Source organism: Salmo trutta, chromosome 16 (assembly GCF_901001165.1).
Source record: "Salmo trutta chromosome 16, fSalTru1.1, whole genome shotgun sequence".
Classification (NCBI taxonomy): Eukaryota; Metazoa; Chordata; class Actinopteri; order Salmoniformes; family Salmonidae; genus Salmo; species Salmo trutta.
The window spans coordinates 17,908,469-17,935,955 of NC_042972.1; the positions used below are offsets into that span (position 1 = coordinate 17,908,469).

General features: G+C 41.8%; 1 protein-coding gene across 4 annotated transcripts in view; it reads left to right on the top strand.

Annotated features, from left to right (window-relative positions):
- LOC115150196 (receptor-type tyrosine-protein phosphatase alpha) overlaps nt 1-27,487 on the top strand; it is a 53,411-nt gene that overhangs the window by 7,706 nt on the left and 18,218 nt on the right. For 3 of the 4 annotated variants that reach the window (XM_029693205.1, XM_029693204.1, XM_029693207.1), the window contains exons 2-6: nt 23,085-23,131; nt 23,418-23,508; nt 23,735-24,157; nt 24,305-24,325; nt 26,792-26,876. In XM_029693205.1, the coding sequence (XP_029549065.1) occupies nt 23,111-23,131; nt 23,418-23,508; nt 23,735-24,157; nt 24,305-24,325; nt 26,792-26,876 (641 nt within the window). In that variant the 5' untranslated portion in view covers nt 23,085-23,110. Of the gene's footprint in view, nt 1-23,084; nt 23,132-23,417; nt 23,509-23,734; nt 24,158-24,304; nt 24,326-26,791; nt 26,877-27,487 lie in introns of those variants that run through there. The other variant, XM_029693206.1, reaches the window with a different exon arrangement.

The window sequence follows — 27,487 nt, forward strand, 5'->3', positions numbered from 1 at the left end:
CTGCTGCTATTCTCTGTTTATTATCTATGCATAGTCACTTTAATAACTACCTACATGTACATATTACCTAATTTACCTGGCCTAACCGGTGCCCCCGGACATTGACTCTGTACCGGTACCCCCTGTATATAGCCTTGCTATTGTTATTTTACTGCTGTTCTTAAATGATTTGTAACTTTTTTAAATAATGTTTTAATCTATTTTTTTTACTTGACTCTTATTTTAACTGCATTGTTGGTTAAGGGCTTGTAAGTAACCTGTTGTATTTGGCGCATGTGACAAATAAAATTTGATTTGAATTAATGTTAGAATCATCTTTGGCAGCGATTACAGATGTGAGTCTTTCTGGCTAGGTCTCTAAGATCTTTGTACACCTGGATTGTACAATATTTGCACATTATTCTTTTAAATTATTCAAGCTCTTTGAAGTTGGTTGTTGCTCATTGCTAGACAGCCATTTTCAAGGCGATTTAAGTCTGCTATGTTGTCTTTGTTCGCTCTTTATGTTGTGTTGTCTCGTCGTGATGTGTGTGTTGTCCTATATTTTTATTTAATTTATTTTTAATCCCAGCCCCCGTCCCCACAGGAGGCCTTTTGGTAGGCTATCATTGTAAATATATAACAAAAAACTATCTTGCCGATGACAAGCGTACCCATAACATGCAGACACCGCCATGCTTGAAAATATGAAGAGTGGTACTCGGTAATATGTTGTTGGATTTGCCCGAACATAACACTTTGTATACAGGACATGAAGTTAATTTCTTTGCCACATTTTTTGCAGTTTGACTTTAGTGCCTTAATGAAAAAATATTTTAATTATGTACAGGCTTCTTTCTTTTCACTCTGTCATTTTGGTTATTGTTGAGTAACTACAATGTTGATTCATCCTCTGTTTTCTCCTATCACAGCCATTAAACTCTTAACTGTTTTAATGCCACCATTTGCCTCATGGTGAAATCCCTGAGAGGTTTCTTTCCTCTCTGGGAACTGAATTAGGAAGGGGGCCTGTAGTGCCTGGTTGTATTGGTACACCATCCAAAGTGTAAATCATAACTTCACCATGTTTGAAGGGATATTCAATATCTGTTTTTGTTATTTTACCGATCTACCAATAGGTGCCCTTTGCGAGGCATTGGAAAATCTTTATGGTTGAATCTGTATTTGAAATTCACTGCTCGACTGAGGGACCTTACAGATAATTGTATTTGTGAGATACAGAGATGAGGTAGTCATTCAAAAATCACGTTAAACACTTATTGCACACATGCGACTTATTATGAGACTTTTTACTCCGGAACTTATTTAGGCTTGCCATAATAAAGTGGTTGACTACTTTTTGACACATGACATTTCAGCTTTTAACTTATTGGTTAAAGTTAGGAAAAATCATTCCACTTTGACATTATGGGGTGTTGCGTGTAGGCCAGTGACACAAAATCAAAATTGAATCCATATTAAATTCAGGCTGTAACACAATAAAATGTGGAAAAGTCAAGGTGTGTGAATACTTTCTGAAGGCGCTGTAGATACTTTTTTATAGGCGTTAATTTCTGTATACTTTAACAGGAGCTCAGCAAGCATGTGTAGATGGAGAAGTCGAAACGCAATTTGAGTGAGTGAGACGTAGGGGAAAGGGAATTTATGGAGAAGAACTGTTTGATTGTTGGCTTGGTTTCTTTTTTTGTTGTGCCCTGCAAATACACATGTACAAATGGAACACTAGAGTCAAGCAAATTAGCGTTGTCTTCAAGCCAACATTTTGACCTGGTTAAAGATTGAGTTTTGACGTCCGTACGAGTACTCGATTACTCATGCCTATCCCTAGTGAGTGGTTGTACCGGTCTCGCCTCTTCACCAAGTTCGGCTTGTCATGTTTTGATTATTCAAGTACAAATCAGAAGCTGCTTACTTCGCTCAGACATTGACTCGTCATACCTGGACTTCCCCTAGCGTGCCGACAGGCCTGCCCTGATATCAGGTTGTCATGTCTGGGCTCGTCACTGCTCCTCACAAAGTGGTGTCTAGGTGTAAGAGCAACTGGGCCTCATCTAGCGTCTTTGCAACAGTTGGGAGATTCAAATTTCACAATTTCTCAGTCCTGACACAATACAGTAAAAAAAAAGTACTTTGGGTTGGGGCGGGGTGGGCATTGTTTGGGTGGGAGGCAGACAGACCGATAATCTGTTTCCACCAATGTAACACATGGAATACAATTTCTCAGTGTTACTGCATTGCTGAATGCTGCAGCAAATGTGTTCAGAGATGTTTAAAAAAGTTGTGATATACTGTAGATGTAGGCTAATGTATTTTTTTTTTAATTTTTATGTTCTTTTGTCAGTGCAGTTGTGGCCTATATTTCAGTACTATAGTGATTTGAAAGTGGTGGAAAGATGAAAACAATTGCGTTTCTAGTGCCCCAGAGTCTAGACACAGGAGTAGGTTAATTTCCATGTAAAAGGACCCATGAGCACCAACATGTGAGGGGGCTATATTTTGTAGATATTAAGGCATTAGTATGTAAAACATTAGGAACACCTGCTCTTTCTGTGACAGACTGACCAGGGGAATCCAGGTGAAGCTATGATCCCTTATTGATGTCACTTTTAAATCCACTTCAATCAATGTAGATGAGGGGAAGGAGACCGGTTAAAGAAGGAGTTTTAAGCCTTGAGACGATTGAGATATGGATTGTGAATGGGTGCCATTCAGAGCGTGAATGGGCTAGACAAAAAATGTATGTGCCTTTGAATGGGATATGGTAGTAGGTGCCAGGTGCACTGGTTTGTGTCAAGAACTGCAACACTGCTGAGTGTTTCATGCTCAACAGTTTCCCGTATGTATCAAGAATGGTCCACCACCCAAAGGACATCCAGCCAACTTGAATTAACTGGGGTGAAGCATTGGCGTCAATATGGGCCATCATCCCTGTGGAACGTTTTCAACACCTTGTAGAGTCCATGCCCTGACAAATTGAGGCTCTTCTGAGGGTAAAGGGGGGGGGCAACTCAATATTAGGAAAGTGTTCCTAATGTATAGTATACAGTGTATACATTATTCAACCATTTTCCATCCTAAAAATGAGGAATAAGCAAAGGCTTTGATTTAACGGGTCTTAGAAAACATCTAGCAGAAAAAGTCTTGAAAGATTTTAGAAATACATCAAAACACAATAATGTTGAAATCGAAGACCTCTGCCAACTAATACCAACACTTATATTTCGCTTGGCATAATGTTTTCTGCCTTCTGTAAGTTTAAGAAAACGTTGCCTTGAAATTCCGTAACCAAAAATATTTAAGATCTTTTCACATTTCTCTCCCTCATGAGGGAGGATAATACAAGTTCACAGAAGTAACAAGTGAAGGTAGACCTATCAGTCAGTTTGTTTTTACTGATATACATTTTGTTTGAATTATTAATTGATTAAAACCCCAAATTCTGTTTCCAAATCGGTAACAGAATTTCCCAAAAATCTGTAACTGAATTTCTGCAATTGAATTGGCTACAATGAGAAATCATAGTAGTCACAAACCACAGTTGGGTCACCTGCTACTGTCCTCCCTTCCACCTGCATACTGTTATGTTCAGCTGATAACTGTTTTCTTTCTGTCATCTGGTGGTTTTAAGCGAGTGTAAAAAGTCTAGATACCCCCTCTCTCTCCAATTAATGTCACCTTTCCCAGCTCTTACTGACACCTACCAATGAGCCACGTCGTCCATTTACTGTAACCAGCATCCTCACCCACTAAGCACCGACCGACACCTGACAACCATGGACGTTGATAAGAAGTTGAAATTTTGTCAGTCCGCCCTGGCCTAAATATCAACGTCCATATACGTAGTTTTTTGTTCTGTCTGGACCAGCCCTGATTTCAACGACTACAGACGTCTGGCCCGACCTTCCTTTGGCCCAAACATAGACGTCCATGATTGGTTAAGATTTGTCCTGGAACGAACCAAATCTTAACCAATCATAGACTTCTATGTTTCACGAGTTTGGACAGCACAGTAGAGTACAGTAAATAAAAGTAGAGTATAGTACATTGAGTTCAGTACAATGCACATTAGAATACACTATAATGTACTGAACTATACTCTACTGTACTCTACTGTATTGAACTCTACTGTTCTGTAATGTACTCTACTGTCCTCCACTGAGCTCTACTGTGCTGTACTTTATGTCCAAACAACAGGATTTGGCCGTGGGGGCTTTACTTTTCCTCATCGCGCTCTAGCGACTCCTTGTGGCGGGCCGGGAGCCTGCAGGCTGACTTCGGTCGTCAGTTGAACATTGTTTCCTCTGACATGTTGGTGCAGCTGGCTTCCAGGTTAAGCGGGCGGGTGTTAAGAAGCGCGGTTTGGTGGGTCATGTCATGAATTTTTCTTATCGTTTTAACGGAAAACACCCCCAAAATATGGCCGTTTGTCAAATCCATGTTCTTAGCGGAGTTCCGTTATCGTGGAATTGCCCGTAGCAGCTCATTAAAAAAGTGCACTTTGAGTGACAGTTTGACGCTACAGTGGAGCTATTTTCATTCATTATGCCCATCTTCACTGCTACAGCATGCACTGTCAACCTGCATGCTTGTTTCAGAATTTAGGCCTATTTAAAGGTTATGAAATAGAGATGGTCTCATTTTAACAGTAGCACTTTTTTTTTCTTCTGTTGTCACAACGGGGACCCAAATCACTGACATGAACTCGCTTATGGACTAAAGGTGTTCGCATGCTTCCCAGACGGAAGAGTTTGTGCATATATTATGATGACATTTTGAGACGTTTTTGTTTGTTTTGAACTTCGGTGAGGGTTTTTTCAGCTGTTCGGGCACACAAAATTCGGTAAGCCGAAGTCTACACCCCTTTGTCGGTGATTGGTCAACAGTAAGGATTCTTCAATAAAGTATTGTCACTCAACGAGAGATGACAATTTTTCATGCACATTTTTTCGTAGAGAAACTGCCCCAAACATCTTAGTTAGATGTAAAATTGTGTAACTAAGATCTCCTCGGCAAAAACATAAAAAATAATGACAGATTAATTATGTCTGTTTTGAGGAAGTGTATACTGGCTATGGTCTCTCAAAATTGACAAATGGTACTTTTTTTCTTGTTTTTCAAGCGACGGTCTTTTAATGGAGTATGTGAGCATGCTCGTTCGGCTAGCCGAGTTCAGCTAAGTGCAAGCCGAACTGAAGCATGCTGAGTCTTAACAAGTCACACAATAACTGGCTAGAGGGGGGGTTTCTAGTACAGTATGTAGGTTTATGTCTACAGTGTTCTTCAACCATTATTTATGGTGGGTCGCCCATCTCACCTAGGTCGGTTGGCTGCCGCCAAGTTAGGCTAGGCCTCATGATTTCAGTGGAAAAGTTATTTGGTGTCATCTCTTTCTGCCCTATGTAAAATACAAAAAACTGATGGCACAGAGAGGGTGTAGAGCAGCATTGGTTCTTTAATGAGCCCGGGATGGGTTTCTTATCTTGCATAGCTAAGGAAGTGTCATGGTCTCAGCAGAGGTTGGTCAGTTTTCCCAGTCACATAGGCCTGGAGCTTACGGTTGGGGCTAGTTCTTTGAAAATATAATGTATACTTGATTTGGCGCACTTGATTTGGCGCAATATTTCCAACTTGCCAACGGCCCTCTGGTCGCTAATGCATTCAACTGAAATGTGTCTTCCGCATTTAACCCAACCCCTCTGAATCAGAGAGGTGCGGGGGGCTGTCATAATCGACATCCACGTCTTCGGTGCCCAGGGAACAGTGGGTTAACTCCCTTGCTCAGGGGCAGAATGACATATTTTTACCTTGTCAGCTCGGGGATTCGATCCAGCAACCTCTCAGTTACTGGCCCAATGCTCTAACCACTAGGCTACCTGCAACCTGGGTCTCTGCACTCTATTGTTCCTCTAATCAATCATCAATGCAAATGAAATTGAACATCATATGCCTGTATTTGAAAATCTGAATGATGAGGATAACTGGTGATGGGAGAATTTTATTTTTTAAATCAATGGCGGTCTAATTTTTTAGGCTGGGTGGAAATATCATGCTTTTAAAACTCACCGTTAAATTGTTTTACGTCACTGTGATCAATCAATTTTAAAGAAGTTCAACATGTTGACAGTCAGGCTGTGTAGGCAGGCTGCTCCTTGTTGTGAGGTTTCTCACAGAGCTCACCAGGAGCCTCTGCAGTCTGCCCACATCACACAGGTTTAAACTGAGTGGAAAACATGGTTGTTGGAATCTTGTTTCAAAGCCAAACACAACAGCAGCCAAGTTCACTCTACTCTACTGAACCTTGTGTTATAGTTTTGTGTACAGGGCAATGCATGGCAGCCCGCTGCCTCTACATTGGGCTGGTAGAGGGAGTGAGTGTGGGTTTTGCGGCCTTCAGCCCTCCTCTTGGCCCTACACCACGCTCACGGGTCACAGTGGCTTTGGAGGAAGGCCGCTGCCTAGTGCCGCCACATCCTCTCCTCTGTGTGATGTGGGCAGACTGTAGAGGCCCCTGGTGAGCTCTGTGTGAAACCTCACAACAAAGAAGGAGCAGCCTGCCTACACAGCCTGATTGAGTCAACATGTTCATTCACTCACTGGGATGAGTTTGTGCTTGGTCCTTCGAACCGGACATGATCGAGCTCACGCAAGCTTCGGCTGACGGACACTAAGGCTGCTCTGCACATTTTGCCTTGGCGCTAATCCTGGATCCTCCCCTCTATTTGGGTGATTTACTGTCTCATATGAATGAGGTGAGCGAACACAGTCACAGAGCATACTAGGAGCCGTATTAGCCCTACAAAGGGAAATCCAGAGGATTGTGGGTGACGCATGTGGTGTTGAGGATGTATAATCCGTGGTCTGTGTTGGGGGTGAGGGATAGTAGTCCTCTGAGCCCTTGGCATGGCCTACTTGAGCCACCATGAAGAGGGGCATTCAGAGTATTCTTGTCACAGCGGACTCCCTCAGGACACAGGCAGAGTATTAATATGCCATGAATGGGGACAGACAGACTGTCCTTATCTCTCCCCGCGATGACTCGTGAAGCAGTGCACCCTTGAGTGAGAGCACAAACTTCTCCTTGCTTAATCTGTGGAATGGGAGAATACCCAGACATCCTCCTCACATATTTGCTTGCCTTGCTGGCGTCATTCCATCAAGGACGTTGGGCTTCTTATCGGTGAGGCTCCTGGCAAGTCGTTCTGACAGTCTGAGCTACCCACCCTTGATGAAGTAGAGTTGATGGCATTTGGCGCACATGTACCCTTATGAGCTGGTTTGCTTGAGCTGTAGAGGGTGACTCAGTCAAATGTAATTGTAATTCGGTATCTGTTTCAACTGCAGAGAATGAAACAGGGCGTTAGAGAATTAGGTGAAATCCACTGAGTCTAGAGCTCTGTTCAGATTGATGTTATAAGGTGCAAACATGACAGGAAGAAGAGGATTGGCGATCAATGTGGGCCTACTTATTATGAGCATAGATTAAACCTAAAGCCGATGGGAACAAGTGGGAGGATCTAGCGTACCACTAAAATGCATTGTGGTTTAGCTGTTTTCATATTTTGAGAGTATATGGACAAATATGAAACAAATTGTAAAATGCCCCTTTAAAGATGCACTGTTTGCTAAAATTCTAATAGTTCAAAGAGTAAAAGACACAAAAACAAAACTTAATGTGAAGCGTGGAAATTACGCAAATATAACAGATCTACCACTTATATAACAGCTTTAACAGCTTTAATATTGCGGAAAGATTGTTGCTTCCATCAATGTAATTGTCTGCATCATTTCCAATCCCCTAATATATTTTTGGAGTAAATATCTATATGCATACGTGTGTGTGTGTGTGTGTGTGTGTGTGTGTGTGTGTGTGTGTGTGTACTTAGAATATACCTTTATTATTCCCCGCAAACCCTACCACCCCTCCCCCAATTGGAGTAAACTAATAAACAATAACACTTAGGCTTCTACCTTCAGTTTATACATATTTTACAGACAATCTATTTTACAATAGTTATATTTTGTTTGTTTTTAGTCCTTCCTCTATTTCTGATGTCCATCCAGTTTGATTTATATTTGTAACTGTGCTATTTCACAACATTTCTGAACCTATATACATTTTACAGACCCCGTATGTTTTACATTGGTTTTCTTGTTGTTATTAGTCCCACCCTTCAGCTCCATTCAACCCCTCCCATCTATCTCTTAACACCATCCATTTGGGATTTCTAGATCTACCACTTCTTAGACTTGCTTTCAATGAGAATGACAGATCTATATCTCACATTTCTATAGGATTTTGTCGGGTCGCACCAAAAAGTGACATATTGCAGCTTTAAGTAGCCTAAATCTCACTAATAAGGTCAGACAGCCAACGTTAGCTAGCTAACTTTACAATATCAGATGAGCTGACATTAGCAACCTAACCAATTCACTATAGTATTAACTGGTACACGACTCCTTGCCGTTCCTCAAGTTACAATGCGTTAGTTGCTTACTGGACCCTGGCACTCTGTGTGAAATGTTAACTAGCTAACAAACTAACCACTATCTGTTAAACTAATGTTTTCCCTCTACAGTTTGTGGTTAATTTTCAGAATGAGAGAATTAGGTGAAAATGAAACGTTGCTTGTTAAACAAGTGGATTCAGGGATCAAGTGTAGCTGGAGCTGGGCCTGGCTTAAACTGGATGCCACTATAGAGGTGAAAGGAACACCACACACTTTCCCTCTTTCTCACTTTTGCTGGCACTTTGTAGAACAGATGTCCACAGGTAGAATGTGTACAATGTAATAATGTGCAGTGTAGCTCAAATATTGTTTTTGTTTTTCATGTTTCAGTGCAACAAAAAAAAGTTTCACCATTTTGGGCCCTCACCAGTTTGCATCCCTGTGCTAAAGCTGCAACATCATTTCAGCCGTTTCGTTTCTTACTTTTTTCTCACTGAAAAGTTCTGTTACCGAAATCCCTCATTTGTTAAGGAAAAACATTCCCTTTTCCCTCAACCCTTGCTCTCTTTACGTGTAACATGTAAGCATCGCATGCATGTGACCAATAGGGCCTGACCTACAGCCCATCATAATCACATCAATAAATTGGTTATTACAAACTCCAGAACACTGTAACATGTGAAAGCAAAATGGATGCGGAAGATGTGAAAAAGAACCTTGAAACAGGCAAATGTTTACTGGTTGCTCAGGAGGGAAAGGGGGAAGTCTGATCTGTGGAAAACATTTGACTTAGTTGTGGAAACTACTAAAGCTCAAGAAAAAAGAGGGTATAGGAGCAAGCATTGCATGAGTATTATGTGTGCCAAACAGTTGCTGTTAAAGTAATAAATATTGTAATCTTTCTGACCATTTGGAACAGTGTAAGCAACACTGAATAAATAAGTTTACCAGACAGTCTGTTCTAACATATATATATATATATATATATATATATATATATATATATATATATATATATATATATAATAATACATACATACATACATACATACATACATACATACATACATACATACATACATACATACATACATACATACATACATACATACATACATACATACATACATACATACATACATACATACATACATACAGTTGAAGTCAGAAGTTTACATACATTTAGGTTGGAGTCATTTAAAACTCGTTTTTCAACCACTCCACAAATTTATTGTTAACAAACTATAGTTTTGGCAAGTCAGTTAGGACATCTACTTTGTGCATGACAAGAAATGTTTCCAACAATTGTTCACAGACAGATTATTTCACTTATAATTCACTGTATCACAATTCCAGTGGGACAGAAGTTTACATACACTAAGTTGACTGTGCCTTTTTAAACAGCTTTGACAATTCCAGAAAATGATGTCATTGCTTTCAAAGCTTCTGATAGGCTAACTGACACTATTTAAGTCAATTGGCGGTGTACCTGTGGATGTACATCACAGCCTACATTCAACCTCAGTGTCTCTGCTTGACATCATGGGGAAATCAAAAGAAATCAGTCAAGACCTCAGAAAAAAAATGTGTAGACCTCCACAAGTCTGGTTCATCCGAAGGGAGCAATTTCCAAATGCCTGAAGGTACCACGTTCATCTGTACAAACAAAAGTATGCAAGTATAAACACCATGGACCACGCAGCCGTCATACCGCTCAGGAAGGAGACGTGATCTGTCTCCTAGAGATGAACGTACTTTGGTGCGAAAAGTGTAAATCAATCCCAGAACAACAGCAAAGGGCCTTGTGAAAATGCTGGAGGAAACGGGTACAAAAGTAACTATATCCACAGTAAAACAAGTCCTATATCGACATAACCTGAAAGGCCGCTCAGTAAGGAAGAAGCCACTGCTCCAAAACCGGCATAAAAAAGCCAGATTACGGTTTGCAACTGCACATGGGGACAAAGATTGTACTTTTTGGAGAAATGTCCTCTGGTCTGATGAAACAAAAATCAAATTGTTTGGCCATAATGACCATCGTTATGTTTGGAGGAAAAAGGGGGAGCCTTGCAAGCCAAAGAACACCATCCCAACCGTGAAGCACGGGGGTGGCAGCAACATGTTGTGGGGGTGCTTTGCTGCAGGAGAGACTGGTGCACCTCACAAATTAGATGGCATCATGAGGCGGGAAAATGTTGCTTCAATATATCCACATCATCTCAAGACATCAGTCAGGAAGTTAAAGCTTGGTCGCAAATGGGTCTTCCAAATGTACAATGACCCCAAGCATACTTCGGAAGTTGTGGCAAAATGTCTTAAGGACAACAAAGTCAAGGTATTGGAGTGGCCCTCGCAAAGCCCTGACCTCAATCCTATAGAAAATGTGTGGGCAAAACTGAAAAGGCGTGTGTGAGCAAGGAGGCCTACAAACCTGACTCAATTACACCAGCTCTGTCAGGAGGAATGGGCCAAAATTCACCCAACTTATTGTGGGAAGCTTGTGGAAGGCTACCTGAAATATTTGACCCAAGTTAAACAATTTAATGATACACTCAATTAGTATTTGGTAGCCTTATGTAAACTTCTGACCCACTGGGAATGTGATGGAAGAAATAAAAAGCTGAAATAAACCATTCTCTCTAGAATTATTCTGACATTTCACACTCTTAAAATAAAGTGGTGATCCTAAGACGGGGAATTTTTATTAGAATTAAATGTTGGGAATTGTGAAAAACTGAGTTTAAATGTATTTGGCTAAGGTGTGTGTAAACTTCCGACTTCAACTGTACATACATATATATATATGTGTGTGTGTGTGTGTGTGTATGTGTGTATATATATATATATATATATATATATGTGTGTGTGTGTGTGTGTGTGTGTGTGTGTGTGTGTGTGTGTGTGTATATACATACATACACACACACACACACACACACACGGTACCAGTCAAAAGTTTGGACACACCAACTCATTCAAGGGTTTTTCTTTATTTTTACTATTTTCTACATTGACATCAAAACTATGAAATAACACATATGGATTCATGGATTAACCAAAAAAAAGTGTTCAACAAATCAAAATATATATTTAAGATTCTTCGAAGTAGCCACCCTTTGCCTTTGACAGTTTTGCACACTCTTGACATTCTCTCAACCAGCTTCATGAGGTAGTCACCTGGAATGCATTTCAATTAACAGGTGTGCCTTGTTAAAAGTTAATTTGTATCATTTCTTTCCTTAATGCGTTTGAGCCAATCAGTTGTGTTGTGACAAGGTAGAGGTGGTATCCAGAACATGGCCCTATTTGGTAAAAGAACAAGTCCATATTATGGCAAGAATAGCTCAAATAAGCAAAGAGAAACGACATTTCATCATTACCTTAAGACATGAAGGTCAGTCAATGCGTAACATTTCAAGAACTTTGAAAGTTTCTTCAAGTGCAGTCACAAAAACCACCAAGCGCTATGATGAAACTGGCTCTCATGAGGACCGCCACAGGAAAGGAAGACCCAGTGTTACCTCTGCTGCAGAGGATAAGTTCATTAGAGTTACCAGTATCAGAAATTGCAGCCCAAATAAATGCTTCAGAGTTCAAGTAACAGACACATCTCAACATCAACTGTTCGAATTGCTGCAAAGAAACCACTACTACAGGACACCAATAAGAAGAAGAGACTTGCTTGGGCCAAGACACACGAGCAATGGGCATTAGACCGGGGGAAATCTGTCCTTTGGTCTGATGAGTTCAAATTTGAGATTATTGGTTCCAACTGCCGAGTAGGTCAATGGCTGATCCCCGCATGTGTTGTTCCCATGTGAAGCATAGAGTAGGTGGGATTGTCAGTTTTTTTATTTTTAATTCAAAGCACACTTAACCAGCATGGCTACCACAGCATTCTGCAGCGATACGCCATCCCATCTGGTTTGCGCTTAGTCTGACTATCATTTGTTTTTCAACAAGACAATGACCCAACACACCTCCAGGCTGTGTAAGGGCTATTAGACCAAGAAGGAGAGTAATGGAGTGCTGCATCAGATGACCTGGCCTCCACAATCGCCCAACCTCAACCCAATTGAGATGGTTTGGGATGAGTTGGACTGCAGAGTGAAGGAAAAGCAGCCAACAAGTGCTCAGCATATCTGGGAATTCCTTCAAGATGGTTGGAAAAGCATTCCAGGTGACTACCTCATGAAGCTGGTTGAGAGAATGCCAAGAGTATGCAAAGCTGTCATCAAGGCAAAGGGTGGCTACTTTGAAGAATCTGAAATATAAAATATATTTTGATTTGTTTAACAAATTTGGTTACTACGTACTACATTAACTATTTCATAGTTTTGATGTCTTCACTATTATTATACAAATAGTATATAATGGTAAAAATAAAGGAAAACCCTTGAATGAGTAGGTGTGTCCAAACTTTTGACTGTGTGTGTGTGTGTGTGTGTGTGTATAAGACTTTATTACAGGAGACTAAAACAGTTGCATGCATTTGTGAATAGTGGTTTATTTCTTTTTTGGCCTAATTATTCCAAGCTCCCTTTGTTATTTCATTTTAAAACTAAAATGCTTGATTCCATTACAGAGCATGAATGTCTCGTGTGCTGTGTAATGGCATGAAGGAATGATGATACTTAGGCCTATATTTCAATATATAGGCTACTGTAAGTTATGGTATTAAGACTAAACAGAATGTGCTCTTAGGCCTACAGCTCGATGGTGGTTATACAAGGCTGCTATACTAAGCCTACTAATGATAATGACATGACTTATTATAATGATCATAATAATAATTGTAATAATAAGGATATCAAGAAAAAGGAGACCTGCGTGCATATAATGTGTGGCAAATATGTGCTGTTAAATTACAATAGAATTTGTCGGCCTGTTTGGAACAGTGTAAACTACACTAAATAAATTCTAAGTAATACCAGTCTGTTCTAAAGGAGAAAAAAAGTAAAGTCTTTTAAAGTATTGCAAAGATTAAAAACAGCAGACTCTGTGAAATTGCTTTATCCCCAAAAAAATCTGTTGCATGAGGCTTGGTACTCACGGAATCCGTATGCTGGTTAACTTTGCTATTATGCACATAGCAACATAGGTAAAGTCACCAATTTTACGGCGCACTGGAGATTATGTTTCAGAACCGTGGAGAGTGACCGTATACTACGCGGGAGAAAGGGCCAGACATTACCAGAACGCGTACTCTGAGCATGCGCTGACCAGCAGACAAGTGTCTTTACAAAGGGTAGTGCGTACGGCCCAGTACATCACTGGGGCCGAGCTCCCTGCCATCCAGGACATCTATACCAGGCGGTGTCAGACGAAGACCCTAAAAATTGTCAGACTCCAGCCACCCAAGTCATAGACTGTTCTCTCTGCTACCGCACGGCAAGCGGTACCAATGCACCAGGTCTGGAACAACAGAACCCTGAACATCTTCTACCCCCAAGCTATAAGACTGCAAAATAGTTAGTCCAGGTAGCTATTGTTTAACTATCTGCGTTGACCCTTTTGCACTAACTCTTTTGACTCGTCACATACGCTGCTGTTATCTATCCAGTTGCCTAGTCACTGTATCCCTACCTATATGTACAGATCTACCTCAATTATCTCATACTCCTGCACATCGAATCGGTACTGGTACCCTGTGTATTTAGCCAAGTTATCTTTACTCATTGTGTATTTATTCCTCATATTTTTTACATTGTTGGGAAGAGCCCATAAGGAAGTAATTCAGTTAGTCTACACCTGTTGTTTATGAAGCATGTTAATCGAGAGCTTGGGACTATAAGGTTCTATCTGATTCTGCATTTTTGTAAAAATGTTGTTATTGACATAGCCTTGTTCTGTTCAATGTTCTCTACCTAGCCTATATTGTACTCTAAATATCCCAATTCATGTTAAGTTCAAAAGAATACTATATCAAAATCGCTGACACCATTCAAACCAATGAGGGTTCTGAACTTTGAAGCCAATCATCTCCAGGTCGTCTTTTTGCAGATAGAACCAAGTTTTAGTTCCAAACTCTCGTATTGTTAAGAACTGCAAAGTAGGTATGTAAGGCCAACTTTAGTCCTGCTGTGCCAACACTTCCTTTGGCCGTCTTTCCTTCCAGTTCTCTGCTGCCAATGACTGGGACGAATTGCAAAAATCACTGAAGCTGGAGACTTATATCTCCCTCTCTAACTTTAAGCATCAGCTGTCAGAGCAGTTTACCTATCACTGTACCTGTACACAGCCCATCTGTAAATAGCACACCCAACTACCTCATCCCCATATTGATATTTATCCTCTTGCTGTTTTGCACCCCAGGATCTCTACTTGCACATCATCTGCACATCTATCACTCCAGTGTTAATGCTAAATTGTAATTATTTCACCTCTATGGCCTATTTATTGCCTTACCTCCCTACTCGTCTACATTTGCAAACACTGTACATAGATTTTTCTATTGTGTTATTGACTGTACATTTGCAGTCTATCACAGTGCCATCCGTTTTGTCACCAAAGCCCCATGAACCACCCACCGCTGTGACCTGTATGCTCTCGTTGGCTGGTCCTCGCTTCATATTCGGCCGCCAAACAAACTGGCTCGAGGTCATCTAGAAGTCTTTGCTAGGTGAAGCCCCACCTTATCTCAGCTCACTGGTCATCATAGCAGCACCCACCTGTAGCACGCGCTCCAGCAGGTATATTTCACAGGTCATCCCCAAAGCCAATTCCCCCTTTGGCCACCTTTCCTTCCAGTTCTCTGCTGCCAATGACTGGAACGAATTTCAAAAATCACTGAAGCTGGAAACTCATATCTCCCTCACTAACTTTAAGCATCAGCTATCAGAGCAGCTTACAGATCATTGCACCTGTACATAGCCCCTCTGTAAATAGCCCATCCAACTACCTCATCCCCATGTTATTTAAAAAACTTTTTTTTATTTTTATTCTCTCTCCTCTGAACCCCAGTATCTCTACTTGCACATTCATCTTCTGCACATCTATCACTCCAGTGTTTACTTGCTAAATTGTAATTATTTCGCCACTACGGCCTATTTATTGCCTTACCTCCCTAATCTTACCTCATTTGCACACACTGTATATAGATTTTCTATTGTGTTATTGACTGTACATTTGTTTATGCCATGTGTAACTCTGTGTTGTTTGTGTCGCACTGCTTTGCTTTATCTTGGCCAGCTCGCAGTTGTAAATGAGAACTTGTTCTCAACTGGCCTACCTGGTTAAATAAAGGTGAAATAAAGAAAAAGAAAGTATTAGCCTAGGCACAGTTGGTGTGAAAGAAAAGGATCAGAGGCTTGATAAATCATCAGCTAAGAGGTCAGGTAGAAAACTCACTGTTTTGTGTAAAAAAAACAGCATAAGTGCAGTGGTTAACCTATGTTCTACTGTCACACTTCTTGCTTTTAAATATGAACGTTAACGCCACCACTGTTTTATATAGGCCTATGTGGTGCAGGGAATTATAGGCCCAAAATGTAACGGATTATAAAATATCCATCACACACAATTACAATAGGCTAAACAACATGCAAAGGTAATCGTGTGTGAGGAATGTATCTTTTATAATGAACTGAACTACTGTCACACTTGGACAGGATTTTGTGTGCTTTTTGTGTCTTTGCTGATACGGTTAGGCCTAATGCACATTGGCATCGTTATCCTACAGCGTCCTGATCTCAAGAAGCCTAAATCCAGCAAGACTTTTGGCGATTTGAGTTCAGGTTTGGAAGACATTTTCCCTGTAAGATTGAGCCTTGTGTTGGACAGGAGTGTATTGTTCATGAGGCAACAGTCAACACCAATGACTAACATGCATGATGCTTTTGGAATATCTTGGCAATCAGATAGAATGCAGCGTTTGCGCCAGATTCGCTGTTCTGAATAGGTTGTGTATGTATGCACCACTGTTGCTGTTTATAAGGAGGCACATGAACATTATGACGTTTGGGCCCACACCCTTCTGCACTTAAACACCTGTCTTGCCGACATTGAAATTAAGGCTTTTCTTTTAAATTGTTCACCTATTTTGATCCATTTGAGATCAGATGGCAACTAAACAAAGCGTGAGGAAAAATACTGAAAAACAGGCCTTCGCAGTATCGAACTGAATGTGTTTTGTGGACTGCTGCATTATAGCAATTGTGACGGGGCTTTACGAAGACCTTTTTTACAAGGAGCACGTGTGCATAAGTTGAAAAATGTAGGCGTACACAAAGAAATTTAGGAGCACAATGAGAAATATTTGAGATATTAAAGCTAGAATCCTTTTTTCTAGGTGCACTAGTGCAACAAAAAAAAGAACCCAGGTCACACAGCAAAATATTTGGATGCATACATGAGTATAATGGTCACATGCAGAGCCCTGTGTGGCTATTAATGCAGTGGCATGAACGTTAGGCTAATAATAAAACATTTCCTCCAATGTAGTCTAAATCTACACTTATGTTAGGGCCGGGATGATCCCAGTATCACTTATTTTCCCTCGAGGCAAAAATGAAAACACGAAGCAGACTTAACTCTTAGGTCCGTTAACCTGCTGTATGTAAAATATTGTGTGGTTGGAAAATAAAGAAATGTGACTCGATGATAACATAATGATGTAAGTTTCTAACAATAGAACTGTTATCCTAAAGAAGAGAGATCCTTTGTATTTTGTTTCCTTGCCACAATACTTACTATTACCGCGATACTGGTATCGTCCCTAATTTATGTGGTTCGGAGTCAAAACAATAAAACAGTAGCCCTGTTGAACACCTTATTAGTCAGTCCTGTAGTAGAAGAACAACATATCTCTGCCTGAATTGTTTATCTCCCTAGAAATAGAACGTTTGATGAGACAGCTCATCTCAGGGGGTTGCTGTGATGAAAATGGAGGATAATGCAGCAAGATATCAAAACATAGGAAGTGAGAAATGAGGCACTTTTGGAAAAGTTATGCACATTCTGGCCCAAGCAGAACCAGGTGGACTAACATTGATAAAGTTTTTAGTTCTCATGAGCTGGCTAGAACGTTCTAGACATGGCCATATTCAATTGGATTTGCCTGTGTGGAACTAAGCCTTAGGTATCGGAAGATTGCGATTCGAAATGAAGCATTGAGAGGAAGCCACTGTGGACCACGTCTTTGTTCTCTGGGGTAGCAGAATATCTTGGTCGGGTATAGCTGTCAACAAAGCTTTCGCAACAGGAAACTGAGCAAGAGGAGAACATTGTACGTTTGCGATATTGTACAGGGTATCATGGCATACTAGGCTTAGAAGATGTTTGTGTTGTCAAACTTTGATGTTTTGGGGGTGCTATAAGCTTTGAGTGATGAGGCTGAATATTCTCATATGGATGGATGTGCATGATTCCGAGTCCCTCACATTCTACTGCTACTACAACCACAGATTGTTCAGTAAGCTTTCTCTACGGTCTCTGCTACAAATAGGCCTATAAGAGCCATCACTCCAAAGGGTGTTTTGTTCTCTTACTTGACTATAAAAGAGAGCAAAGAGAGCACTTTGTTGTTGTGTTGAGTGAGTGTAGCCTAGGTAGGCCTATGAAGTAGAAACACTTGACTAGTGCCTCTTGAATTAATAATTTCCTCTCTCCACTTAAGTCACTGGGACATGCCTCTCACAGCACCCACACCTCTCTGTGGACACACACACACACACACACACGCACACTCAGAGAAAGGGTTTGGGGACTGCTTAGGTGGACAAAACACATTTATCTGTGTCCCCATAGACTAATGCACTCAGACCTATAGATCAGACTGGTGGGCTACCCTTGTACACTACACTCACGGACTCCATCAGTTGCGGCTACTAGCTCTGGTTAGCATCGGATGGCTTCACCTCACCACCATAAACACTCCGCCCAATCACATGGTGTACAAAAAGGTAATTTAGGCTCCCAGTGTTGCAAGCCGATTTCAAGTGCAAAGGCTGATTCATACAAGACAACTGATGCAACCATGCCAAATTTAAAGAGGATGCTGCTGTTTCAATCGGTCTAACATGAATTTATAGTTGCTAATGTTAATGGGGATGGTTGTGTCATAGCTGAATCATTGGTTATGAGGATGGTTGTTCTGTGGGTCAGGTGAGGGGAGGCTGGGGCATTGGACGGGAAGGGTTAAAGGGTCAGAGGCTGGTTTTGGATGAGCAAGGGGTTTAGGGGACTAGCAGGCAGACAGACTGCGGGGGAAGGAAGCAATGGCTCTTGCTGTTTTACGACTTTCCTGGAGTCTGAATCAGCTAGGGAGATGGTCTACTAGGGAGGGAGAAAAGCAGAGAAAAGGCGATACATTTTTTGGTCTGTTTTCCATGTTTCTGCTCGTTAAGTTATTGTGGCAACTTTTAAATGAAGCAAAACACCATTTTAAAAAGGAAGGAAATTTGCTCAATAAAGTTTTTCTATGAGATGCATAATCTACTCTATTAAGTGTGTTTAGTGTGTAGGCCTCTTTGTCGGTATGTTGGTTGTTTCCTTTAGTTCTATCCTGGATTCAGCTCTGCAGTGATTAGTCTGCTTTAATTGCAAAGTCAAGTGAAACACTCGCAATGCACAAGGCCACCCTTTAAATTTAGAAACACCTCTTCTAAATTTAGCACAGGGATGAATCCTGATTCTCTGTCCTCGTTTAGGGATAGAAAACGGCAAAAGTGAAACATTTACGTTTACATTTGTCATTTAGCAGATATTTCTATCCAGAGCAACTTACAGGAACGGTTAGGGTTAAGTGCCTTGCTTAAGGGCACATCGGCATATTTTTCACCTAGTCGTCTCAGTGACTCGAACTAGCAACCTTTTGGTTACTGGCCCAACACTCTTAACCGCTAGGCTACCTGCTGCCCAGGCGTGCCGCAGGCGTGCCACCCATACGAAAAAGATAGCAGTCAGAGTGCAGTATAACTGCAGTATGCTGCAAATACTGCATCCAAAAAAACAGTCGACTGCAGTTACTGCACATTTACTGCAGTTTCAAAAGTAATATTTTTTGTAAGGGCAACTATTTATACATTTTCTCTTCTTAAAATCATATTTTAAACCTTACTGTCACCTTAACCACACCGCTAGCCTTAGCCTTACCCTAACCTTTTCATTAAGACCAACAAGCTAATTTCTGTTCAATTTGTATGATATAGCCAATTTTGACTTTGTGGCTGTTTTTAAACCCAAGTGTAGGCTACAGAGAAAAGCTGTTTGGCTCAGACGACTCACGAATAGGAAGAAATTTGCAGCAGGTGTTTCTGATTAATAAACATTGCCATGCTGGTGGCTGGTAACATTTTAAATAAAACCCACCCTGAAACGAAACGTAGGCTGTAATAAATGTGCTCGTCATCTCATAGGAAAATACATTTAAGACTCACGGTAACATCCGAAGTCACACATTCGGATTTGGCACTTCAAGCCCAAATATATCATACTTTGACTTACTGATGATGAGTTATTGACTTGCGTCGATGTGCAACCTGATGGGTAAGCTCTGGCTGTCATCTTTCAGCTCAAAAAAGTGCATTTCTACTGGTGTGGGCATTTAATATCATACATTTGATAGTGGATGAGTAGGCCAACAGGTCCCCATTTGGAAGTGTCCAACTGATGTTTGGACAGTCTCCAGGTTGAAGACCGGGGCTGGGAAAAACTGGTCTAAACTGTAAGAATCACAGCCTTTCCCCCTAGATAGAAGTGGCACAGTAGCTGTTTTTTGCACCCAATTCGGAGGTTCTGGCAGTAAATTCCTGATAACCAGGATTTGTGTGTCTGTCTACAGTCATCCCTGTGCATGTATGTGTGGCTAGATTGCAATAAAGAGAGCCAGACGGGCTGGATTATTCCTGGGTCAGGACCATAGGATTAGGCCAGGGATTATCACAGCTCAGTCAGTAAAACCGCACCCAGTGGACTGGTGGGATTACATCAGACAGTCAGCCCACCATGCCGGCGCTCTCTAGGCCCTTCCCTACACACACATTTCAACTGAATCCCTTTCATTGTTGTTTGAGGTGAGCCCCACTGCAGTCAATGCAGAAAGCTATTACACAATACAGGCAATTTTGCCAAGTCCATGTCCAAGTCCAAAATCTGAAAAAGTTGCCTCAATCCCGACTCGTGGGTCCTTTGCAGTCCCTAACTTCACAATTTATTTCCAAAAGTAGGTTAACTATGTCCCGTCTTGCACATAGGGCTAGGCCCAAGTTGAAATGCATACATACCATGCTTTTTTCCCAGATTCCATTTCCTTCACCATGTCCCACTATGTGGTCATTTATTATTCATGTTACGGCGCACCACCTGGATACGAGACACATCCAGAACAAGAGGGAGAGAGTGACGGGGATTTAGCACACAGAATGGTGGGCTTCTATGGGTGAGGCTTCTTCTTCTATGGCTCAGTTGGTTGGAGCACGGTGCTGGCAAAAATGGGGTTGTGGGTTCGATACCCGCGTGGGTCATAGTAGGTTTGGGCGATATGGCCTAAAAAAATCATTTTTTTATGTATTTATTTATTGATGGGCTATTCCCGATTATATACATGACATGGCAAAAGTATGTGCTGCTCGTCGAAAATCTCATTCCAAAATCATGGGCCTTAATATGGAGTTGGTCCCCCCTTTGCTGCTGTAACAGCCTCCACTCTTCTGGAAAAGGCTTTCCACTAGATGTTGGAACATTGCAGTGAGAACTTGCTTCCATTCAGCCACAGGCATTAGGGAGGTCGGGCACTGATGTTGGGCGATTAGGCCTGGCTCGCAGTCGGCGTCCCTATTCATCCCAAAGGTGTTCCATAGGATTGAGGTCAGGGCTTTGCAGGCCAGTCAAGTTCTTCCACACCGATCTCAACAAACTATTTCTGTATGGACCTCGCTTTGTGCACGGGGTCATTATCATGCTGAAGCAGGAAAGGGCCTTCATCAAACTGTTGCCACAAAGTTGGAAGCACAGAATTGTCTAGAATGTCATTGTATGCTGTAGCGTTTAGATTTCCCTTCACTGGAACTAAGGGGTCTAGTCCAAACCATGAAAAACAGCTCCAGACCATTATTCCTCCTCCACCAAACTTCTCAGTTGGCACTATGCATTGGGGCAGGTAGCGTTCTCCTGACATCCACCAAACCCAGATTAGTCCGTTGGACTGCCAGATGGTGAAGTGTGATTCATCATTCCAGAGAACCCATTTCCACTGCTCCAGAGTCTAATGGCGGTGAGCTTTACGCCACTCCAGCTGACGCTTAGCATTGCGTCTGGTGATCTTAGGCATGTGTACGGCTGCACGGCCATAGAAACACATTTCATGAAGCTCCCGATGAACAGTTCTTGTGCTGATGTTTCCAGAGGCAGTTTGGAACTCGGTGGTGAGTGTTGCAACTGAGGACAGACGATTTTTACGCGCTTCAGCACTCGGCGGTCCCGTTCTGTGAGCTTGTATGTGTTAAACTAACTGTAAATCACATTATATAAAAGCTGCTGCTAAGTAAGCAGATAAAATAAATGATGCAGGCATTGTTTGATAACCTAACCGCAGAATATGTAGCGCATTCAGTATTGTTTTTTTTTTTAACTGAGGAGATGGTCAGATATTTTGGGGTTAAATCACCACCTAGCAAGTTTGGAATCAGTCAATCCTTCTGGGGAAAATATGTTACCTTGACCATCCCTAATTCAAAAGGCAGAGGATGTGCACAGTACAACAATATGATGAAGTGAGAATATTTGTGCCACCCACATACAGGAAAACAGTTCCAAATAAATGACATTATTACGTGTACCACCACCCATGTTATTTACATTATTAAATGTTCATGTGGGCTCTGCTATGTCGGTAAGACCTCCCGCTCTCAGAGAATTAGTGAACATAAAAGTTAAATCAGGCGAAACGACAGGGATTATCCAGTCGCAGTACATTTTAATGACCTAAGACATGACATTTCTACCTTTTTTGTAGATTTTGTGGCATAGAGAAAGTTAAGATATCAGACAGGGGAGGTGATATTAATAATGCTCTGAACAAAAGAGAATGTTTTTGGATTTTCTCCCTCCAGACATTATTTCCTAAAGGTCTTAATGATGAAATGCCTATGTATGTTATGTTGTGAATTTGAACATGAATTATGTCCCTATTTAAGATGACTCTGATGTTTTTCATACGATGTACCTAATGATTAATGAACTTACTCGGTAGGTCTATGTCCCCATTGTGGTTTTACAGATGTGTTTAATACGTCTTATTTACATACTTTATTTGAATATTTATGAAATGCATATTGTTATATTTGGTAGCACATATTTTTCCTTCGCCTACAACCCCTTTCCATGCGTGGAACGGATGTGGGTGGGGCTAGGTCTACATAAGGGTGCTAATTTTTTTTAAACTCAAAAGCTCTGACGAAGGCCGTTAGGCCGATACGTAAGCTTATTAAAGATCAGTGATACTATCAAGAGCAGTGTGCGGTTTCATTTTTCCTTCACCTTGACCATCCCTGAATGAACAGTCATCCTCCAATTTTCATGAAGTATTTACATTTTGATATAAGAATGGTCTCAACATGCAAACGAATAATACAAGTGAAACATTTCTGAGTGTCTCTGTAAGGTTCTAACAGTGTCTTCCTTTCTGTTTGGATCCAGGACCACACTGTGCGAATGAGTGATTGATGCCAACTTCGCTTCTTAAGGTAAGAGATCAACTCCTTGTTCCACTCAAATCATGATAATAAATGCATTTATATTTACTTGTAATTCGTTTTTCTTCATAACTCCCCCCCCCCCCCCCCAAAAAAAAATGTAAGTACCCACATTTAGTTGGATTATACTATAAAAGTGATCGCCCAGGGTTAGGATTAGCCTCCAGTTACAACTACAACACATCTGGATTAATAATCCAATCATCTGTTTGCACTGTGAAAAAGGTAATTTTGTGGATGTCATTAAGTAATAAGGCATGTGTCCCGATTCTCCCAGGGCAGTATGGGTGTGTGTCCCCTGCTCCTGCTGCTCAGTGTGGCCCTCAGGGTCTCCGTCTCAGCCCAGGGACCACCTCCCACCCCCACAGGTAAGGACCCACATGACATCATCACCTGAACAGCCGGATCCCAACGCTGACACTATTTGACATATTCAACGCTATTGTTTACTGCACCTCTCATGAAGCTGCAAATTGACTCAACAGAAATAGCCTAAATAAACTGAATATCTCTCTCTCGCTCGCTCCTCTCACTCCTCTCTCTCTCTCCGTCTTTCTTCTCCCTCCTCTCTCACACCTTACCTTTCATCCCTAGGAGGTCCAGTCCCCACTGCCAAATCCAAGGACCCTCCCGCCAACACCCTCCCCAATGTTCCCTTGACAACAACCATCGCCCCCCCTCCTCCCCCTCCAACAACCACAGCCCCGAAGATTGCCGCGACGACAATGACAACTACCACAACCGTGGATGGTGTCATATTGACTGCAGGCCCCAGTGGTGCCACCCCTGCGCCCGTCCCCCCTCCACCACCCCCTGGCCCAACCGAAGCCCCCCAAATCCCCACAGGGGTGAACTCCACCCCTCAGCCACCCCCTGCTCCAACCACAATCAGTCAGGGAGGGGGAGGGGAGAATGGGACCTCTGTTCCAGAGACTCAGTCACCAGACACCGCCACCAACACAGACACAAACCCAACGGTGGACGCCACGTCGGCCACTGGCAGTGCTACTGTTCCAGGTGTGTGTCTGCGTGTTAATTGTATGTTGGTTGCTAGTGGAGTGTGTGAGAGTGAAAGTCAAGAACTTAAGTGGTGTGGGGGGGGGGGTTTGGTGTGTGTTTTTTTTTTAGGTTTGATAGTAATTACTCTTGTTTTATCCTCCTCAGGTGGTGGAGAAGAAGACACCGGTAAGGCTGTGTGTGTGTGAGGTGTTGATGTCTCATTACAATGGCATGCCAAGCGGTCATACAACCACGCTGACAATTTACGATAGCATAACAGATAAGCAGTCGTGGCAGCCAATAATTTAACTGGCCTGTCGAACACACGCAGTATTCAAGCCCTCCAGTGTCTCTCCTCTGTGGTTTCTGTCCATCTTCTATGCCCATGGTATGAGACATTGAAATTAAATGGACCGAATAGTCCCTCTTCTCTACTCCTCATCAGTTTCAATTACCTTTCTAACAACGTGGTGCAGCACCATTCAATGTGTACATTGTCCCTCAGAGAACACTGAAAATTCCACAGAATAATGAAAAATGAACAACAATTAGCTGAAATAGCCAAGATGGCAGTTTGAACAACTTGAAATCATATGTGGCCCCTGTGTGACTCAGTTGTTAAGAGTGGCTTAGTGCTAGCAATGCCAGGGTTTGGGTTCGATTCCCACTGGGATCACTATCACTTACTGTCGGCATCCCAGAGTCATCTCTTCGCTGTTGACGTCGAGACTGGTGTTTTGCGGGTACTATTTAATGAAGCTGCCAGTTGAGGACTTTTGAGGCATCTGTTTCTCAAACTAGACACTCTAATGTACTTGTCCACTTGCTCAGTTGTGCACCGGGGCCTCCTACTCCTCTTTCTATTCTGGTTAGAGCCAGTTTGCGCTGTTCTGTGAAGGGAGTAGTACACAGCGTTGTACGAGATCTTCCGTTTCTTGGCAATTTCTCACATGGAATAGCCTTAATTTCTCAGAACAGGAATAGACTGATGAGTTTCAGAAGAAAGTTATTTGTTTCCAGCCATTTTGAGCCTGTAATTGAACCCACAAATGCTGATGCTCCAGATACGAACTACTCTAAAGAAGGCCAGTTTTATTGCTTCTTTAATCAGCACCACAGTTTTCAGCTGTGCTAACATAATTGCAAAAGGGTTTTCGAATGATCAATTAGCCTTTTAAAATTATAAACTTGGATTAGCTAAGACAACGTGCCATTGGAACACAGGAGTGATGGTTGCTGATAACGCCTATGTAGATATTCCATTAAAAACCAGCCGTTTCCAGCTGCAATAGTCATTTACAACATTAACAATGTCTACGCTGTATTTCTGATAAATTTGATGTTATTTTAATGGACAACAAAATGTAAATGTTGGTTGTTTTTTGCTCTAGGACACCCACAGGCCTCACATGCCTTGTCTTTTGGTAGTGAATCTGTTATTCTATGCGTTTTGTATGGGTTAATAGCAGTAAGGCCAAAAATAATTTCTTGAAATTATTATTTAAAAAAAATTATACTTCAAGGGGTCTTGAAATTCAAAATCAAATAGCTAAATGATCCTTGGTATGACCTTATTAATACAATTCCATATAGCTTAGTAGAACCCCCCTCCCCCTGGCTTAGACTCTTAATGGTTAATAACGTCTCTGTAACAACGTTTAATGACGTCTCTATAACGATGGTTAATGATGTCTCTATAACGATGGTTAATGATGTCTCTATAACGGTTAATGATGTCTCTATAACGACGGTTAATGACGTCTCTATAACGACGGTTAATGACGTCTGTATTGACGGTTAAGGACCTCATGTCACTATGATGAAAATGTTACGAAAGACATAACAAAGTTGTCCAGAGTAACTGGTACCAAGATGTCCTTAGTTAGGAGCTCCTGTAGTCAGTGTAGAAGTCACAAAGCAGCCAGAGTTGCATATAGCCTGTCTAACATGTTTACCATTAAGCATATTAAATAGAATTGTTTTTCTTTTCAAATACTTAATTTGTGCACTTGATCAAGCTTGCTTAGCGCAAAGTGCCAACCCAAACCCAATTTGTCAATCCAGACAGGCTCAATCAAATGTCAAATCAGTCAAATACAGTTTGAACCCAAGTCTGATGCGTACTGAGAGCATATGTTAAACAGAGTTTCAGTGCCTGACCCCAGCCTCCTGTTATGTAGCCTATCATGTGAAAGATTGACTCTGCCTGCCAATTAAATAGTGATGTATCTGCACTCTCAAGGACAGTGTCCACGTGTACGCTCAACACGGTTATTTTTTTTCGAGAGCAAATCAAATATTACCACACCAGGCACTTCCACCATCTTGCTTTTGTAGGTACTGGGAATTAAAGAAGTTGCCTTGCCAAAGGGAATCCCAGTGCTGACATGAAAATGTTGGCTAGTGAACCGGCAACCAGGGGGTTTCTGGTGTCTCTTGTGCCCCGCCGCCACCTACTACCGTTGTGCCCTTGTGCGAGGCAAAGTGCTCCAGGGGCGCTGCTTTGAGGCTGACCCTGTGCTGCTCCCAGCCTGTCGCGTGTGTGTGTGTTGGGTCTTGTAATGTGACCAACATAAGACAAGTACTCATTGTACAATGGATAGATACACTTTTAAAATAGGTTGTGAATTATCTCTCTCCTGTCTCTCTCAGATGACACGCCCATCATTGCGGTGATGGTGGCTCTGTCGTCCCTGCTCGTCATTGTCTTCATCATCATCATCCTCTACATGCTCAGGTTAGTCATACTCACTCAGGTAGAAACCACCCACACCGCTAACCCTGACCCACACCGCTAACCCTGACCCACACCGCTAACCCTGACCCACACCGCTAACCCTGACCCACACCGCTAACCCTGACCCACACCGCTAACCCTGACCCACACCGCTAACCCTGACCCACCCACACCGCTCACCTGGCTCCTGTTTATTAGGGCACATGGTAACAAAACAATTTAAAACAAAGTGAAAATTGTCTGAGTTCAGCTAGTACCTTGTATGAGTTCAGCTAGTACCTTGTATGAGTTCAGCTAGTACCTTGTCTGAGTTCAGCTAGTACCTTGTCTGAGTTCAGTTAGTACCTTGTCTGAGTTCAGCTAGTACCTTGTCTGAGTTCAGCTAGTACCTTGTCTGAGTTCAGCTAGTACCTTGTCTGAGTTCAGCTAGTACCTTGTCTGAGTTCAGCTAGTACCTTGTCTGAGTTCAGCTAGTACCTTGTCTGAGTTCAGCTAGTACCTGTCCTTTTCAAAAGTTGTCTCCCTACTGAACACAACCATGGGGTGGGTTCCCTGAAAGCTTTGTGGCTAAAATGACAACCATCCCCCATAGCAGTGAGAGAGTCAGAATG